At 62.5% G+C, this 17587-nt stretch overlaps 2 protein-coding genes across 3 annotated transcripts; both read right to left on the reverse strand.

Annotated features, from left to right (window-relative positions):
* Positions 1-76: 76 nt before the first annotated feature.
* Positions 77-6279, reverse strand: HSD17B7 (hydroxysteroid 17-beta dehydrogenase 7). Its single transcript, XM_067001310.1, has 9 exons — positions 6129-6279; positions 5810-6013; positions 5633-5725; positions 4943-5057; positions 4207-4401; positions 3489-3593; positions 2051-2107; positions 1688-1786; positions 77-1055 (listed from the first exon to the last, which is right to left on the reverse strand). The coding sequence occupies exons 1-9, from the start codon at positions 6161-6163 to the stop codon at positions 960-962; spliced, it is 999 nt and encodes a 332-aa protein (XP_066857411.1). The 5' UTR covers positions 6164-6279; the 3' UTR covers positions 77-959.
* A 407-nt stretch (positions 6280-6686) lies between these two features.
* On the reverse strand, positions 6687-15759 carry DDR2 (discoidin domain receptor tyrosine kinase 2). Of its 2 annotated transcripts, XM_048080338.2 has the most exons (17): positions 15626-15759; positions 13206-13300; positions 12285-12387; positions 11919-12150; positions 11665-11812; positions 11407-11512; positions 11055-11238; positions 10746-10989; positions 10570-10632; positions 10283-10413; positions 9785-9995; positions 9372-9595; positions 8989-9125; positions 8526-8717; positions 8202-8436; positions 7780-7929; positions 6687-7488 (listed from the first exon to the last, which is right to left on the reverse strand). In XM_048080338.2, the coding sequence occupies exons 2-17, from the start codon at positions 13288-13290 to the stop codon at positions 7351-7353; spliced, it is 2583 nt and encodes an 860-aa protein (XP_047936295.1). In that variant the 5' UTR covers positions 13291-13300; positions 15626-15759; the 3' UTR covers positions 6687-7350. The 2 variants fall into 2 exon arrangements, with proteins under 2 accessions (XP_047936295.1, XP_066857410.1); XM_067001309.1 differs by lacking the exons at positions 13206-13300; positions 15626-15759 and adding an exon at positions 12458-12480.
* Between the last annotated feature and the right edge of the window lie 1828 nt (positions 15760-17587).

Consider the following 17587-nt stretch of genomic DNA (forward strand, 5'->3'; position numbering starts at 1 on the left):
GGGCTCATTGTGCCAGGCCACACACAAACCAGTAGTCGAGTGTTGAGCAAAAACCCCATTGCAGCAAGGCCACAAGTCAGTTCCAATTATTTATTTGTTGCAGCGTTTGAAGTACACCAGGCACTCAGTGAAGCTCCCAAAACAGACAACAGGAAGAATACTTGGTACAGTAAACACAAAAAGACAGTTAAATAGATAAAATAACAGGGTAACCTCTCATTCGTGCTACAGAGCAGTCTAGCCCTGAAACCTAGCTACCATCAGCAGTTTCAGCCTTTCCAGATGGTCACGGTTGGAATATATGGCCCCAAATCCACAGGATGGCTCATGTCTGGACAGGCACCTGTCCTCACAGCTGAGGCAAGGGGTGCACGTTCATTTTAGGCCCAGCCCAGCTTTTCCTGGAGCTTTGCTTCAGATGTGACAGAGCCTGACTTCCAGAGGTCAGATCTTGTTGAGCACGCCTGGAGAGCTGGCCCCAGCTCGGGTGTAGGCACAGAAGCTGCTCTGCCAAGGATGGGCCTTCAAGTACTGCAGGATTAACCACAGGTCACGAGTGGGAGCCGTCTCGAAAGACTGGTGGAGCCACGAGGCACGGCGGCACCCAGGCTGTTGCCTTTCCCACACTAAGCCAGATGTAAACCATGTTTTGAGGTTCTTCCCGAGCTGTAGGCAGCTCAGTCATGCTTTTGGAAAACAAACAAACTCGCAACTGTGTTAAGACAGTTTCCACCTACACTAGGTTTCCAGTTCTATGCCAGAAAGGTCCCATACCAGAAAGACTAAGTATTTCTCTTCAGTTTTCACATTCCCTCTTCAGGAATTGTTCACCTTCTGTAGAGAAGGAAGATGGGGTCTGAAGCCATGTGCCTGCACAACGGCAGGCACAAGTAGCACCAGAGTGAAGGAAGCCCATGTTACTGACATGAGCCTGTTAACCCACAGAGACAGGCTTTTACTTAGTCTAGGAGGTCACCGTATCTCTCCAGAGCCTGCTCCTCCAGTTCCAACAGCTTCTGGTAAAACTTCTCAGCAGTTTCTTCGTCCACATCCATCTGGAAGAGAGCAAGATTAGTAAGAGGCTCTGCTGACGGCAGCCAGCACAAGCCCTGTGGGCAGCTCTGGGGACAGCAGGATGCCCCTGCAGAACTTGTGTTCAGAGGGGCACCCAAAGGCATCCAACTCCAGGGCACAGGACAGAGCATGTTTTGGGGGAATCACACGCTGATCCTGTTCTGAGCAGCACCTCCGCTGTCATAACACCAGGACATAGCCTGAACCTGATCAAGTCCAGCTCATGGTGCAGCAGAGTCCCAGGTGTGAAGCACGGGCATCAGAGACCTAAATACCTCCAGCTCCCATGCCCCACTGCCATGGGCTGAACTTCAGCTGACAGCAGCCGTTCTTGCTGCTTCTCTCTGCCCCCAGCACAGAGGGACCATGCGACTAAGGAACAGGCACAACAACCTGACTTCACCCCACACCACACCGAGCTTCACATCCTCTACCACAAGCCTTCCTGGCCTGCCCTAGAAGCTCCCAGACCCCAGCACAGGGCTGGAGGTACCCCAGGAAGCCTCACAGACAACCCCAATCCCTCCCTGCACCCAACACACGCCCAATTCCTGCTCCAGAGCAGGACCACGGCCCAGCCGAGCCCCCCACCACAGGGGGCCGCCCTGTTCACCTTTCTGGGCTCCACGTAGTTCTTCCCCAGCCCAGAGGTACAGCTGTGGTACTTGGCAAGCGCATCCAGGTACTCTGGCTTCTGTTTGAACAGCCACACCTAGGACAAACAGCAGTGGAGCAGAGATTTAAGGGACAGGGTTTTCCCCAAATCCCTCCCTTCTATGGAAACCCAATGATGGGCACGAAGCATCCAGCACCTGTGGGGCCAGCCCTGGCACTGCTGGTGCCCCGGGGCTCCCTGCTGGGAGCGATTCAGAGGGGAGATGCAGCACACAGCCTGCAGCAGGGCTCTTGGTTCCAGCCTGCAGACAGAGAGCTACCCAGGAGGGAGGGCTATTAAATCAGGTTGTGAACCACTTACATGGGCTTCTGCTCCATTAAACGGTGTCAGGGTGTAAGTCTTGGCAAAAAAGCGTATCTGAGGGGAAATGAAATACAAGGCAGAATCAGTGTTTTGGCCCAAGGTGTTGCTGAGCTTGCCAGAGAAACGAGATCACCTACCAGGGGTAGAAATGCTTTTGAAATCCAACTAAAGGCCACAGCACCTGCTTGCAACCAGAGCACCTCTTTAGCATCAGGAGCTCGGTTCTCTGGAGCCCCCACCAGATCCAGGACCCCAGGCCTCCATGTGGAGCCAGCCCAGAGGCAGGGTGCCAAACACGCACCCTGCAGGCGCCTTGTCTCCGTGGCATCGGGATCACGTAAGGCAGGAGGCAAAACGGATCCGCAATGCCACCAGCGCTGGAGGACACACGAGAAGGCACTGCCTTCTACCTTCTCCTCTGCCAGGAGAAAGGTGATCCGGCAGGGTTGGATGCTGTCACGCGGGCAGCTCCAGCAGGAAGGCCCATCCTGCTACACCTGCAGCAAGGCTGCAAGCAGGGACAGTACCGAACCTAAAAGCTGAATCCTCAGGAAGAAAGGCAGAGGCAGTTTGGGGAAGCAGAAGGAAAGGCAATAGAGAGCAGATGACTTTGTATTTTTCAGTATTTTTTTCTATACCCTTAGAAAGCAAAGCCTGCTGCAAAAATGAACAGCATTTCAAGGCACAAGGGACAAGTTTCATCCTGAACTCTGCTGCCACTGAAACCCAGTATTTTACGGGCCCACAGCAGGCTGTCAACGGGAGCTTGAAGGGCTGAGCTCTGGCTGTGTGTACAGCACTGCCCAGCAGCAGAACTACAGGAAGGGCTCAGGGGAGCTCAGCTGGGAAAACTGAGCCCCAAGATGCTAAAGGACAGGTCTACAAGATGTGGTTACACTTTCTCTGCTTCTCCTTCCCACTTGTTCCTCAGGAGGAACCGACAGCAGAGCAAAGACACCAGCAGGGCCCTCTGCCCAACACCATGTGGATGCAGTAAAGCCCTGTCCTCTAACTCCCCAAGCCTTCCACCTTCTCTGGAGGAACAGCCCCCGAGAAGCAGACACCCAGAGAGAACCCAGAAAGCCCTCCGACAGATCACAGGCACTTCACACTGCTGCACAGCAGTGCAGTCGCAAGTCAGCACAGACAGCTGAGCTGCCAGCAAGAGCAGCAGGGAGGAGACCGCCTCTTTCCCCAAAGAAGCCTGCAGCTCCAGGTCAGTATTACCTTGAGGAACCACCAGCCCCTCAACAAAGTCAGGAGGCTGCTTGCAAAGGGCCAGCTTGCCCAACCCAACCGAAGGGACAGCTACGTAGCAGCAGTAGCATCCAGGAGCCACAAGCAGGCTGCACATCACTGGCAGTGAAACACATCAACACCTCAATCCAAAGCAACTCCAACACATGCCCCCAAACCAGCCAAGAGCTTCACTCACCAGCCACATGATGGGCATTAGCAGCGTCCACAGAAACACTGGCAAAATTCTGTAGGTCATGTTAGACATGACGAGACCAGGACAAACAACACTGGAATACAGACCCTGCAGAGAGGAAACACGGTTTGTAAGTTCCCCAGAGTAGAGAAGGAAACATACCCCTTCCCTCGGGGCACCTCCCAGCAGGACAGCAAAGGGGATTACAGAGAACAATAGCACATACCCATGTCTCTGGGACTGCAAGAACCAGAGTGATCAGACTGACTTTTGAGGGTCCCAAATTAGAGGCCTTCACATTAAATCCGTGCCTGTTACAAGCCCACCACACAGCCTCCTGACACATCAGGACCTCATGCTGGTGGTCTACATGCAGTTCAGCAGCCACCCCACAAACCCACACAGTTACAGCAGCAGCTCTTTGCTCTTTAAGATCAACTCTTCATCTAAAGAGAAAGCTTTAGGAAGGTAGGAACCTCTCCTAAAAGCTTCTGCTTTCAGCTAAAACCCACTGACATTAAAAACAGACAGAAAACCTCAGCGGTGGGCTGCCCGACCAGGAAGCTGGCAGTCTGAGAGCCCCCATGGTCAGTTCTTACATATGCACTAGGAAACATACCCGACTGCTAGGAATTAATGCAACGAGGTAACAACAATGCAACGATAATTACAAATAAGAGGTGCTCATTAGTCTCTTCAGACACACAAATCCCATTGTCACCTGCTTATTAAGTCTCCTGTTCAGAACCACACTTGTCAGGTCAGTGGCGTATTTGGAGGAACTGTATGATTCCTGCCCCTTGGCATGCTGATAGTCGGAGAGGCTGAAGGCAGATTCCCTGGCGTTGCTAGAAGAGGTCCAGATGAGCCGGGAAGGCTTTTCGTTCCCGCAGAGCAGAGACTCGAGCTGACGGATCTGCAAGAGACTTGTTAGCCTACTGAGCATGGCACTTTTAAAGCCTTACGGTATGGTTTTACCGTTCTGAAAAGCTGCTCCCGGTCTTAGCCAGTCTTCACCAGACTGGCCACACGCAAGCCAGCAAGCTGTATAAGAAGTTCTGACAGAGAAGCCACAGCTCAGGTGCAGCTTCAGCCCAGGTTTCCCCAGGAACACCTGCAAGCAGCTGGCACCCTTTGGCACAGCTGTTTAACACCTCAGCATCTAACAGAACCAAGCCTTGGTGTCCCCTCCCAGGAGGGAGAGAAGTACGGTTTGCCTCTCTCCACCAACCACAGGAACCTTCAGATTGCATTACCCCTTGCCATGACAACTCTGCCACCACTTGGAGCTATTTTAACAAAGCCTGAGACCTTTGTCTTATCATTCCTTGTGTGTCAGACTCCAGCCTGCAGCAGTGTCAGCAGCTGTAAGGCAGAACTGATCCCTCAGCCCCCACTGTGTCCATCCCTAGCCACATCAACCAGACTCGCAGCCCGATCTTTGTACGCAGCCTCACCAGGATAAAGTGCCCAAAGAGGTTGGTAGCAAACACCTCCTGCAGCCCGTCTCCATTCAGCCTGTCCGTCTGGGTCATTACACCTTCCGCTGTGGTCAGCATGTGAAGCAGCTTCCTGGAAGCCAAGGACAGGAGTTAGAGAGGAATGAGAGACAGAAGCCAAGCTCCGCCATGGAGCAGAGACCTAGCATCAAGCCTAATGCACATAAAGAAAGGAGCCTAGCATCTATATTCAGCACCCAGCTATATTAGACCCCATGCCCATCAGGCGCTGCACCAGGTGCTGCAGGGCACCTCACCTGGCTGCCAAGCCCACCCCAAGCAAGCCCACACCTCGTATGGGGACGTGCTCCAGGGGCAAAGGTTTTAAACTGAACGAGAATGGATTTGGGTTAAATATAAGATTTTTTTTCATGGGGTTGAGGCACTGGCACAGGCTGCCCTGAGAAGCTGGGGAAGTCCCATCCCTGGGAGAGTTCAAGGCCAGGCAGGAGAGGCCTCAGGGCACCTGGACCTGGTGGGAGGTGTCCCTGCCTGGGGCAAGGGGGTGGACCTGGCTGGTCTTTAACATCCCTTCCAACCCAAAGCAGTCTGTGGGTATGTGCCAAGGAAGGGGAGCAGGGTCTTCAGGGCACACCTCACCCACCCCAACACCCTCTCCGTGCAGTAACCACCCCCACATCCCCCTACCCGGTCAGGAGTCCCTTCCAGAGGGCCTTGAAGTTCACGTGCGGGTTGGGCATGATGCCGGCATTGAGGTAGACAAAGTCGAGGCGCTGGAACCTGAGTGGAGACGGGAGCAGCAGGGTGAGGGGGGCGTGGGGAAGGGACACACAGGGACAGGGGGGCACGCGTGGGGACACTCACCGGCATCGGAGCTCCCTCGCGGCACGCAGCACGGAGGCCAGGCTGCCCAGGTCCACCTCCACGGTGGAGACCTGGGCCGCGGGGTGCGCCTCCAGGATGGCATCGCGCGCGGCCTCGGCCTTGGGGGCGTTGCGGCAGGCCACGCACAGGTGGATGCGGCCGTCCTCCTCCAGCAGCCGCCGGCACAGCGCCAGCCCCACGCCGCTGCGAGGGCACAGGGGGGGAAAAACGTTACGGGGACGCGTGGGCGACCCACGGCATTCGGTCCCCGTCCCGGTCCCCATCCCTGACCCCCGTCCCCGGTCCCGGCCGCACTCACCCGCTGGCGCCCGTGACCAGCACCACCCGCTCCATGCCCGCACCGCGCTCGCCGCCCTCCGCCCGGCGCGCTATAACCGCCTCTTTCCCGCCTTACGTCACCGCCCCGCCCTCCGCCCTCGGCCAATCGGCGCGCGCGGCGGGGGCGGGGCCGCGGGGGGCGGTGGCGTGATGGTGGGCCGAGAGCTGGTGGGCGGGGCGAGCGAGGGGGGCGGGGTCTATAAAGACCACGCCCACCGCTCTTAGCCACGCCCACCGCTCTTAGCCCCGCCCACTTCTTAACCACGCCCACCTCGATTAGCCACGCCCCTCGCCCCCAAGCTCGCCCCCCCCCAACCCCCCCCGGGCCCCGAGGGGGCAGGCAGAGGCCCCATAGGGGTCCCATAGGGGTCCCGTAGGGGTCCCGTAGGGGTCCCTCGAGCCCCCGGTCCCCTCCTTGCCCCACACAACCCCCATCCTCCTCCCTGCGCCCCCCACTCCCCGCCAGCAGCCCCCAAAGTCCCCGTGCTGCCCCCTGAGGGTCTCTCCCCCCCCCCCACAAGGACACCACGAGGCTGAGTGATGGAGCGAGGGGCTCTTAGCAGGGTGGCCCCCGCCTGGAGGGGCGCCTATGGAACATAGCAGGGCCACGGTAACGCGGACAGGGTTAGGGAAGCGCGAAGGCCCGCACGCCGTGCGCGGCCGGGGGGGCCCGACGGGTGTCCCGGTGGGGCACGGGGGCTTAGGCGACCCCACAAGCCCTGGTCAGGGCCGCGGCGGGCCCTGCTATCCGTCTTTCTGTCCATTTGTCCATCAGTCCGTCTGCAGGCCGTCACAGGTTCGGGGTGGCAGCAGAGGCTGGATGCCATGCGGGCACGAGCGGGGCTCCCTGCCCCTCCACACGGCGTGTCCCAAAATCCCCCAAAAAGCCCAGAGAGCTCCAGTTTGCCGCCCCGTAACCGCAGGGCTCCTGGCGGTGCCCCCTGCTCCCTCGGGGCACGCCGCTCCGTCCCCGTCCCGCCGCCAGGAGCGCGGCGCCTCAATAAATAACCTCCTCCTCAGCCCGCGGCCGCCCCAGGGGCAGCCGAGGAGCTCCGGGTCCGTGCTGTCCCACGCCTCGGCTCCCCGTCCTCGTTGGGGTTTTTCCTCCTAGGCTGTGCAATGAGAACCTAAACCAGGTGCCCGCGGCGTGCCGCCGGGTCCGGGCGGTGCCGGGGGGTCCCGTGGGGCTGGGCAGCACGGGGTCACTCGTCGCCGGCTGGCTCGTGGAGCAGGCGGTGGATGTCCTGGAAGGAGGGACGGTCTTTAGTGTCCCGTCGCCAGCAGCTCAGCATTAGCTTATAGATAGAGTCCGGGCACAGCGCGGGCTGGGGAAGGTAGGTCTTCAAAACAAAAGGCAGAGAGCACAGAGGGAGAGAGTTACTGCCACATAAAACCCATGGGACAACACCGAGCGGGTCCCGGGGAGTTCACCGCGCCGCTCGGGGCTGCTGGGGAAAAGCCCTCCCAAACTCGTGTGGCAATGTGGGATTTGGCCACGGGTGAACAGCCCCGACAGCTCCTGCCCCACAGCTCCCCCCCGGCCACTCTTCCTATCCGTAACCCTAAATCTTTCCCCAGGTCCCCGAGGAGCCCAAGTCCCCGCTGCCCATCCTGTCCCATCCCGTCCCTACCTGTCGGCCCTGGTCCCGGAAGAACTCCCCGGTGTTCTCGATGACCTGCTCGTCGGACAGCTGCGAGTAGGGCTGCTCCCGGCACAGCGTGAAGGTCTCCCACAGCGTCACGCCGAAGGCCCACACGTCGCTGGCCGTGGTGAACTTGCCCTGGGCAGAGGGAGCGGAGCGGGGTCAGGGTGGGCTGCACCCTGCCCTGCCCCATAGGCCCCAAATGCCCTGGGCTCCTCAGGGTCTCAGCCCCACGGACCTGCTCTCTCTTCTGGGGTGAGCTCCACCGCAGCCCCAGCTCCGAGCCAGAGCTTGGGAAGGACCGAGCTCACCGCGAAGACAAAAAATGCCCCTGCTGCCTCTCTGGGGTCTGAGCGTGGCCAGGAGAGGATGCCACACACTGCTCTAGCACGCGCCAGCCCCCCACCTACCAGCAGGATGCTCTCCCAGGACATCCAGCGGATGGGGAGCACGGCCCGGCCCTGGATGCGGTAGTAGTCCCCGCTGTAGAGGTTCCTGCTCATGCCAAAGTCGGCAATCTTGATGGTGTACCGCTTCCCCACCAGGCAGTTGCGCGTGGCCAGGTCCCGGTGCACGAAGTTGAGGGAGGAGAGGTACTTCATGCCCGACGCGATCTGGGTGGCCATGAAGCGCAGGTCGCGGTAGCTGGGGAGACGGCGGGGCACTGAGGCGCCGGGCAGGAGCGGGGCAGGGGCCCTGCCGCCGTCCCCACGCCCCCGTCCCGCTGGCACTACCTGACGGTGGGCGCGTGGGCGTCCGGGGGGCTCTGCGCCTCGTGGCGAGACAGGAACTGGTTGAGGTCCCCGTTCTCCATGTACTCCGTGATCATGCACAGCGGGTCGTCCGCGATGCACACCGCCAGCAGCCGGATGATGTTGGGGTCCTTGAGCCGCGACATGATCTTGATTTCCTTCAGGAAGTCATTCCTTTCGGGGACAGAGACCACATGGGTCGGGCAGACCACGCCGACGGGCCGAGAGGCCTTCAGGACAACCCACCCGTCCCTCCCCACGGGAAAGCACCGCAAGATACCCCGAGGGACCTGGAGCTGATCCTTTCGGGGTGTGCTCGGGGGATGGAGGGGGCTTGGGGAGCATCTCAGGACTAGCAAGGATCCAGGGTCCCGACCCCTGGCACCCCAGCACCCCCAAATGTCCCGGCTGCCCCCAGCGGGGCTGTGGGGAGGGGTGCCAGTACCTGGCGTTCTTGTTGGCGTCCGCCCGCAGCATTTTCACAGCCACCAGCACGGGGCGGTCGGAGCTGGCCTCCAGGCCCTGCAGAGCGAAGTCCTTGTCCGTGAACTTCTCCATGCCCTCCACTTCACAGAGATGGACCTGCGGCGGGCAGACGTTACCTCCACCTCCTGCGGTCCCGCAGAGGCAGGGCTCCCCCAGCCCAGCACCGTGCCCGCGAGCAGGGTGGCCCAGACCCGAGGGCACTCCCCTGGGTCCATCCAGGTGCCATTTTGGGGTGAAGGCACCAAGCAGAAGTGAGCTGCTCCCCACAGGAGGCTTCCGCAGCTGCCCTGCCCAGCCGTGCCTCGCACCTCCCAGCCCCACTGAGGCCCAGCTCTCTCTCACCTCCCCGAACTGGCCCTCCCCCAGCTTCTCCTTGAAGGTCAGCAGCTTCCTGGGGAACTCCTCCACGGCCACGTCCTTGCCGGAGAGCAGGTCCATGGTGAGGGCTGGCACCGAGTAGGTGTTGCCTCCCGTGACGCCCTGCAGGTTCACGATGTCGGCCTCGGCGTAGTGGGGGACGCCCTCGGGGACACCGGCCGGGGACGGCTTCACGAGGCCGCTGCAGCCTGGGGGAGACAGCGGGGCCAGCCCTGCCGGGGGTGTCCTGCCCATGGCAGGGCACGGGACCAGCTCCCACCCCGGCATCCCCACGCTCCTGGTGGGCACCCCAACGTCCTTCAGCGCTGCAGTGTCACGAGGATGGCCTTCAAGCACCAGCTTCGTGTGACCCCCGGGAGGATTTCCCCGTTCCTCACCCGTGTCCTCCTCCCCCGGCGTGAACTCGGGCAGCTTGCGGATCAGGCGCGAGGGCTCCTGGTAGTCCGGTCCCAGCGGGAAGATGCGGTCGTAAGTGGAGTTGGACTCCTGCTCGCTGGACGAGGAGGAGCGGTTGTGGTTGAACATGCTGGATTCGCTGGGCAGCGAGAGGCTGACGGTCATTTCGTCATCCAGCATCCTCCGCGATGCCTGTGAGAGGGGGGCGAGGGAGCGGAGAGCTGGGACGGGGCCTCCGGGGCTCAGCGCAGCCCTGTCCCGGCACCAGGTCCCACCACCGTGGCCAGAGACCCCTTTCTGATGCCCTGCCCCAAGGCTGCAGCACTGGGAAGGCATTTGTCCCCCCAGACATATTGCAGCTGTCACCCCCCCTATTATCTGCCCCTACAGAGAAGAGTTTGGCACAGACACCTCTGTGATTGCCCTCGGTTAGCAGGGGGCTGCAGTGAGAGCCCACCAGCCACCCCGCACGTGCCCACCTTCTCCAGCATCTTCTGCCAGAACTGCCGCCACAGTATGATGACGATGATGGCCACCAGGATGAAGATGATCGCCACCAGGCACCCGATCAGGATGCGCGTGTTGCTGTCGTCCACCTTGAGCGTGGGGTCTGGCAGGAGGGGACAGCAAGAGCAGGTCGTGCTGGGGCGAGGGGACAGCCCCTGCTCCCTTTTCTCCCCTTTTGGAGCCCCCCCAGACATCTTCCCATGGGAAGGTGACCCCAAGTCCTGCCCGGCTCAGGGTGGCACGCTTTTCATTGTCTTACCATACGTGGTGGGGGCCATGGGCATCTCCGGGGGGGGCACCGAGTTGTTGTACATGGCTGCATCTGGCAAGGGAGAAGAAGAGCCTGTTGGGGTGGGGGCACGGGCACCCCCAGCCCCGCTTCCCCACCGAATGCCCCACGCAGGAGGGATCCTAGGGACGGCAGCGTGTCGGTACCCGACTGGAAGGTGATCTCGCTGAACATCATCCAGGTGTCGGCGAAGTAGTACTGGCACTTGATGGCGCTGGCCATGCGGTGCAGCAGGGGCACGGTGACGAAGCGGGCGCTGGGGTTCACGTCGTCCAGCACCAGCACCGAGGAGACGGCGTTGGGCTCCCACTCGCCAGCGTCGGAGCGGAAATAGCACTGCACCTCCTTGAAGATCTTCACCCCTTTGGCGAACATGTTGTTGCAGTGCACCTGTGGGGCAGCCCGTGAGCACGGCCCGCCGAGGGACGGGGCCGGGGGGCATGGGGCGCACGGACCTTCATGGTGGTGAAGTTCCTGATGCGGTCGAACTCGAAGGTGATCTCCACGTAGCCGCCGGCGGTGCTCTCGTTGCGCCAGCCCACGTAGTCGTAGCCCGGCCAGACGTGGTACTCGTGGGTCTGCGTGAAGTCATCCAGCCCCGACACCCCGTCCGTCAGCTGGCCGAGCCCCTCCGTCATGCTGCCACAGGCGGGGAAAGGGGGGACTCTGGTGAGCACTGGGAGCCTGATAGTGCCCAGCCCCACGAGAGCAGCAGCAGCCTGGGCACCTGACTGCTCCTCACAGCCCCTGGAAACAGGGGGACCCCATATCCTTGCAGCTTTGGCTGTATGAGACCCCGCTCCTCACCTGTACCCGAAGGCCCCGTCGTACACCGAGTCGTTCAGGTAGATGACGGTGCCGCCGGGGAGGACGAGCTGCTGCCCAGCCGGCGCGTTGTAGGACACGAGCCCGTCTGCGGGGAAGGGAGGGTGAGCGGCTGCTCTGCCCCAGGACCACGCTGTGGTGAGCCCAGCTGGCTCCCATGCGGCCCCGATGGGACGGACAGACAGACAGACAGACAGACAGCCCCACAGGCAGCTGAGCACCTGGGCGCACGCCACCCACCGAGCCAGACGCAGCCGTAGAGCTCCACGCGCAGGCAGACGTTCATGGAGTGGTCGGTGACGGGGATGAAGCGGACGAAGCGCGCGATGAGCGGCGGCTCCAGGTCCTTGAGGACGATGTCGTAAGGGTTGGTGTTTCCATCCAGGACCTGGGGAGACACAACCGCGGTGGGCACGGCCCCGGTGCCCTGCGGGGATGCTGAGGGGTGGAGCGGGTTGTGGGCAGCCGCACGGGGCGCTCGGCAGCCTCCCCACCTGCTTCCCGTGCCGGTTCCTCCAGGAGATCCAGCGGGTGCCGTCCCGGCTGTAGTTGATCTTGTACATGGGGGCAAACTCGTTGCCGTGGCCCCCGGCGTGGCGGCCCTGGGTGCCCACCAGCGTGATGAAGTGCAGGGCGCGCAGGTCGATCTGCAGGAACTCCTTCAGGTCGTCGGGCTCCACCGGGATCTCGGGGCACCAGGCACCGTCGCCGTCCTCCGAGTCCAGCCTGCGAGTGCCACGGGGAGGGCAGAGCAGCGGTTTGCAGGTGGCCAAAGCCGTCCCCGTGCCCCAGCTGAGCCTGTCCCGTCTCAGCATCCCCGAGGGTCCCCCCCGCCCACCCTGCCGGTGCCCCGCACTCACCGTCCGTACTTGGCGGCCGTGGACTCGGACCACTGGCTGGAGGCGGAGATGTCCTCATCGGGGATGTGCCCGCCCGACATACCCAGGGGGTAGCGGCACACCGCTGCAAGGAGACGGCGGGGTGCTGAGCGGGGTGTTGAGCAGGCCGCCCCCTCGCTCCCCGTTTAGGTCACCTTTCCGCAGCTGCGGGGGAGGCCGTGTGCTCCTTCCCTCCGGCTTGTGGAGGAGGGACAAAGGGTGACGGGATGTCTCCGACACCTGCCCAGGCAAATGGAGCTGCCAGCCCCTCTCGAAGCATCGAGCCAGGAGCTAGCAGGGGCTGGTTCTGCCCCTGTTGGACAGGGAAGGACTGGGAGCACGCAGACATCCCATCATCCTTGCTGCAAAGCGTTTTGGCGATGGTGGGAGAGCCCCTGGGCACCCGGAGGGCCCAGTACAGAGCCCCAAATCCCACCCGCAGCCACCTGTCCTCAGCCGTGCCACCTCGCTGCTCCCCACCTGCCCCTGGCAGCAAGGGACAAAACCTGCTGGCCCCACAGGGGGTGGAAAAGTACCCGGAGCAGCGGGTGGGCTGCGTCCCCTGCTCGGCACCGCATCCCCGCCGCTTCCCAGGGGTTATTTTTTCACGCCTGGCTGCCAAGAGAGCTGCTGAAAGGCCGGCTTGTTTGGCCGTGTTTACCCTCTCCCCGCCAGCTCCGGCCCCACAAAGCTCCATCCACAAAATGCCCCGAGGAAACCGGGCAGCGCGGGGCCGCGGTGACACCGAGCCCCGGCAGCACCCGCTGCCCATGCACAGCTCGGGCGCAGCCCGCGGCACGCCTGGCACTGCTGCACCGCTCTCCTCCCATTCCCAAGCTGCAAACCTGGCTGGAGCTGAGGCTAGCCCTGCCTCGGCCCCAGCACCAAGCTGCTCTCACTTACCCGGGTTGACCTGGGCTCGCGCAGCCCGCGGGACACAGAGCAGCGGCACCAGCAGCAGCAACAGAGGTGTGGGGAGGGCTGGCATGTCGGCGGTCCTGCGGAGACACGGCCAGGATGGGTCACGCACTGCAGCCAAACCCCCCCCGTGCCTCTGTGCTGGTGTTCAGGCACCCCGCTCCCGCGCCCCTGCTGCCCAAAGGGCCACGGGCAGCACACGGAGCCTCCGACGGCCCCACTCGGGCTCAGCACCGTCCTGGGCCAACAGGCAGAAACGCTCGGGGTGGCTTGGAAAGCAGCACGTTGCACAACCTCGGCTCGCAGCAGCAATATCACGTTGCAAAGCGCGCTTTCCTTGCCTTCTGGCTCCGGAGACGTAATAACAGGTAATTGCCCGAGATTTATGCAGTATTTGTTTTGATGGTTCTCCACTCCAGTGCCAATCTTGGTGTCACCAGGGAGGTGAGAGCCAGCCCCGGGCCGGCGGGAGCTGCCCAGGAGGAGGCGAGCACAGTTAAATAGGAGCAGGCAGGTGGTGAGCACGGGGCACCCCCTGGCTCAGCCCCGGGGCTGCCCCCAGCTCTGCTTCATCGCTGCAGCCACGGGTCTTTCGGGGGGCAGCGGTCACATCCTTCACGTGCACCTGGGGGCTCTGAGCAGGGGCTGTAGGATTCAGCAGGCGGCTCTGCTCAACACCATCCCATCCATGGGCAGCGCAAACACACACCCCAGCTTACAGCGATCTTCCTCCCCTTTTTTTCCTCTTTCTTTTGGAAACGCATATATACCATTGCCTTTTTTCCTGCTCCCAGCCCCAAAGTCTAGGCAAGAGCCTGAGTTGCCAGCCAGCTCAGCTGCAAATGGGAATTTCAGCTACAGAGTTGGGGCTGGTGAGAAGCGCGCGAGGCTCCGGTGTTCGCTGACGGCCAGTCTCTCCGACCCTAAAATCTCAATTTCCTTCTGCATTCCAACGGATGTCCACAGAGATTTTTCCCCACTATTCTTTCAGGCTGAGTAAACTCTTTAAGCATCAGGGTACCAGATGCCGCCGCCTCCCGAAGGGGAAGGATTTACATTTGGGCTAACAGAGGGGCGTTTGCTCCTCGTGGAGCGCTCGCCGCCCTGCCGCGGGGCCGGGCTGGAGGCAGCGGGGAGGCGGCGCCGGGCGAAGGTGCACATGGTCTGAGCAGCCCAGCGCTGCTGGCAAAACAGCTGGAAACTGGTTGTGTTCCACCAGCCCTGACAAAGAGGATGGCTTTGCAACGGTTTGCCCGAAAAGGTTCGCCCAAGTTTTCCGATTGCTGGAAATTTTTACTGCATAGCGTTTGTGGAGATCCTCCCTTAGGCTTCCCTGTTCCGCTTCCGTTTTATTTTTGTTTGTTTTTCCTTTTCCTTTTATTTTTCCTCCTTTCTTGTGCTACTGAAATTAGCAGGGAAAATTAGGGGGGGGGGAATGAATAAATAAACAAAACCCATGCTTGTTCAGAAAGGAGCCCGTGGGTGCCCTGAGCACACCCCGGTGCCGGGAAGGGGCCTGGTGCAGGGCAAGCAGACGACTGGGGTGTGCCAAGGCCCGAGGCAGGCGGTGTTTTGGGTAGGGGGCCTGGCACTACAGCCCCCGGCATGCCGTGCCACCGGCGCAGCCGCTGCGGGAGCGCAGAGCAGCATGCCGGGACGCGTAGTCCCCCTCCTCCCCCAAAATGCCATTTTAGACCTTGCCTGGCTTGGATGCAGCCCCATTTTCTGGAGCTGCAGGCGTCTCCCCAGCCACGGGCTCACTACAGTAGTGCGGCGCGCGAGGAGCACCCGGCGTGTCCCCAGGGCCACCAGCTGCCCCGGGGAGACGCCAAGAGCACAGCCCAGCGGCAGCAGGGCTGGGGACGTGGCCCCGTGGGCGCTGCACCCAGCACGGGCCCCCCGGCAGCCGAGGGCTGGGGCCCTCCTCCCGCTGCGTGCCACGACGCACGGCATCGCCCCGCCACGGCCACACGGCACGGGAAGCCACCAGCAGGTCCCCAGCGCCGGGATGGGGACGGCTCGTGCCACGTCCCCCCGCATCGTGAGCCTGTGCCCAGCTTGGGGACCAGAGGGACAGCAGGGCCACCGTGGCCGGCCAGCACCGCCGCCGGCTCTGCCAACACACGCAGGCGGGAGAGGAGGAGACACCAGGAAGCGCTGGCCAGGCACGGCGCGCGGGGCGAGACATTGGCAGTGGGGGAAAAACGGAGAGAAAGGGCCAAGCGCCAGCACCCCAGGCAAGGATGCTGCCCCACGCGGAGCCGCTGCTGCCCCGTCCCCTCCTCGCCCCACAGGGGGACCCGTTCCAGCTTTGGGGTCCCAGGCAGAGCAGGGCAGACCCTACATCCCCCCAAAACCCCAGGACGGAGCAGCAAACGCCTCCCCAGGGACCCCAAGCGACTCACCGGAGCGGGGAGGCGGTGGTGGGCGGGCGGGCTCCTCGCTCCTCGCCCGGGCTGTGGGAGCCAGGCGAGGAGCGAACTTCCCCGGGCTGATGCAAGATGCCTCTGCGAGCGCGCTCGCATTCTGCGGATTCCTGGGAGCCGGCCAGAAATCCCACAATCCTACATCTTGCACATTTGGTTTCAATTAGGGAGCGGAGAGGGGGAGCCAGTCACCAATCCAGGCTGGCTTTTCGGCGGAGGTTATTTTCCTCGACCCGAGGGAATGTGTGCAAAGCTATAATTTACAGCAAAACCCATTCATAGCGCGAGCGAAAAAAAAAGAAAAAAAAAGACCTGTGGCCGGTGAGAGAGCTTAAAGCAATAGGCAGCGTTTTTCTTTCCGCGCTCAACCCCGAGGCAGCAGGACGGCACGCGTGCCCCGACCCTCCTCCTGTGCCACGAAGACGAGGGCCAGGAGGGGCTCCCCGAAATGTGGGTGATGGAGGAGCCCCCACAACCCCTCCGGTCCCCTCTCCGGGTGCTGCCCCGCTCGGGGCCCCCCGATTCCTCGCAGAGCGCCTGCGCTGGGTGGTGCCGCGGCCGAGCCCACCTGCCCCACGTGGGGAGCGGGAGCAGCCCTGGGGCTCCCCAGGCCGCACGCTGAGATCTGTGCTTTTACATCACTTCCAGGCAGCGATTTGGCTCCGCGGCCACCGACTGTGCGACGCAGCACGGAGGAAATAATAATAACGGGTTCGAATCATTTTTTGTGCAATAGTTAAAAATTAAAAATTAGTATTATTTCTAACTGTTTTTTGCTGGATTTTGTGCCAGCGCCCATGCCGCAGCGGGAGGGAAGCAGCACCCGCTGCCACCCCAGGCAGCCAGGCGGGGGGTGCCGGTGCCTGCAGCCCCCTCCCCGCGGGGTGCACGTGCCCAGGAGCTGCTCTCCCGCACCAGCACCTCCCCGAGCAGCAGCTCAGCACACCCCCAAAAAGCTCCCTCATCCTGCTGGGCACCCCGAGCCGGACACGGCGCCTGTCCGAGCGCCGCCGCCTCGCTCCAAAACCCCAAAACAAACCTCGCTGCCAAACTGCCGGCCCATCTGGGCTGCAGACAAACAAATTCTGAGTCAGCTGCACTGGAAGCCATGGGCTGCCCGGCAGGGTGCTGGGGGGGCGCTGGGGACCCTCGCCCCGGGCAGGCAGGCAGGCAGACCCGAGCCCCTGGGGCAGGCAGGAGCAGTGCCTGCTGCAGGGCTGTGCCACCCCATAGCCCCAGGGGGGACACCCCGGTGCGGGATGCCCCCGCTCCCCTACGTGCACGCCGGCACAGCCGCCAGCCCGCCCCGCTCGCCTCCTGCCACCTGGAATTAGCGCTGAAATAACTTGGCAGCGGGCTCCGTCCCAGGACCTGGTGCAAAGGTGTCAGTGTGCAAACAGAGCCGAGCGGCCAAGGCAAACACCGCCTCCTCCCCATCCCTCCCAGCGCCCGGGGAGCCAGCGGAGCCCCCCCCCGCACCCTGCAGACCCCTGCTGCTGCTCCACGCCGGGGCCACCTGCATCCCCCCGACATGCTGTGGTCTGTCCTGCACCAGAGACCAGCACCCCATCCTGCTTTGGGGGCACCCGTCTGCTCCCCAGGAAGCAGGGACCTTCCCTGTGGTGGCTGCTCCCCAGGCCAGCAGAGCCAGCAGGGGCACAGGGCAGTGGGACGCAGACCACCCGCAGCACTCTGCGGCAGCCCCTGGCCCCCGTCCCACCCCACCTCCCCCGGGACCAGCAGCCACCAGCCCGCCCCGGCCACACACAGCCCCGGCAGCAGCCAGGACCCCCCGCACAGCCCTGTCTGAGCCTGGGGCTGCCCGACCTCTGCACCCAGGGGACTCGGTGACATCCGGCACGGAGATCTGTGCCCCAAGGCGTGGGGACACCACGCAGGAGCCAGCGCGTCCTCCCACAGAGCCGCAGGATGCTGCTAGAG

This window comes from Anser cygnoides, chromosome 8 (assembly GCF_040182565.1).
Source record: "Anser cygnoides isolate HZ-2024a breed goose chromosome 8, Taihu_goose_T2T_genome, whole genome shotgun sequence".
Lineage (NCBI taxonomy): Eukaryota > Metazoa > Chordata > Aves > Anseriformes > Anatidae > Anser > Anser cygnoides.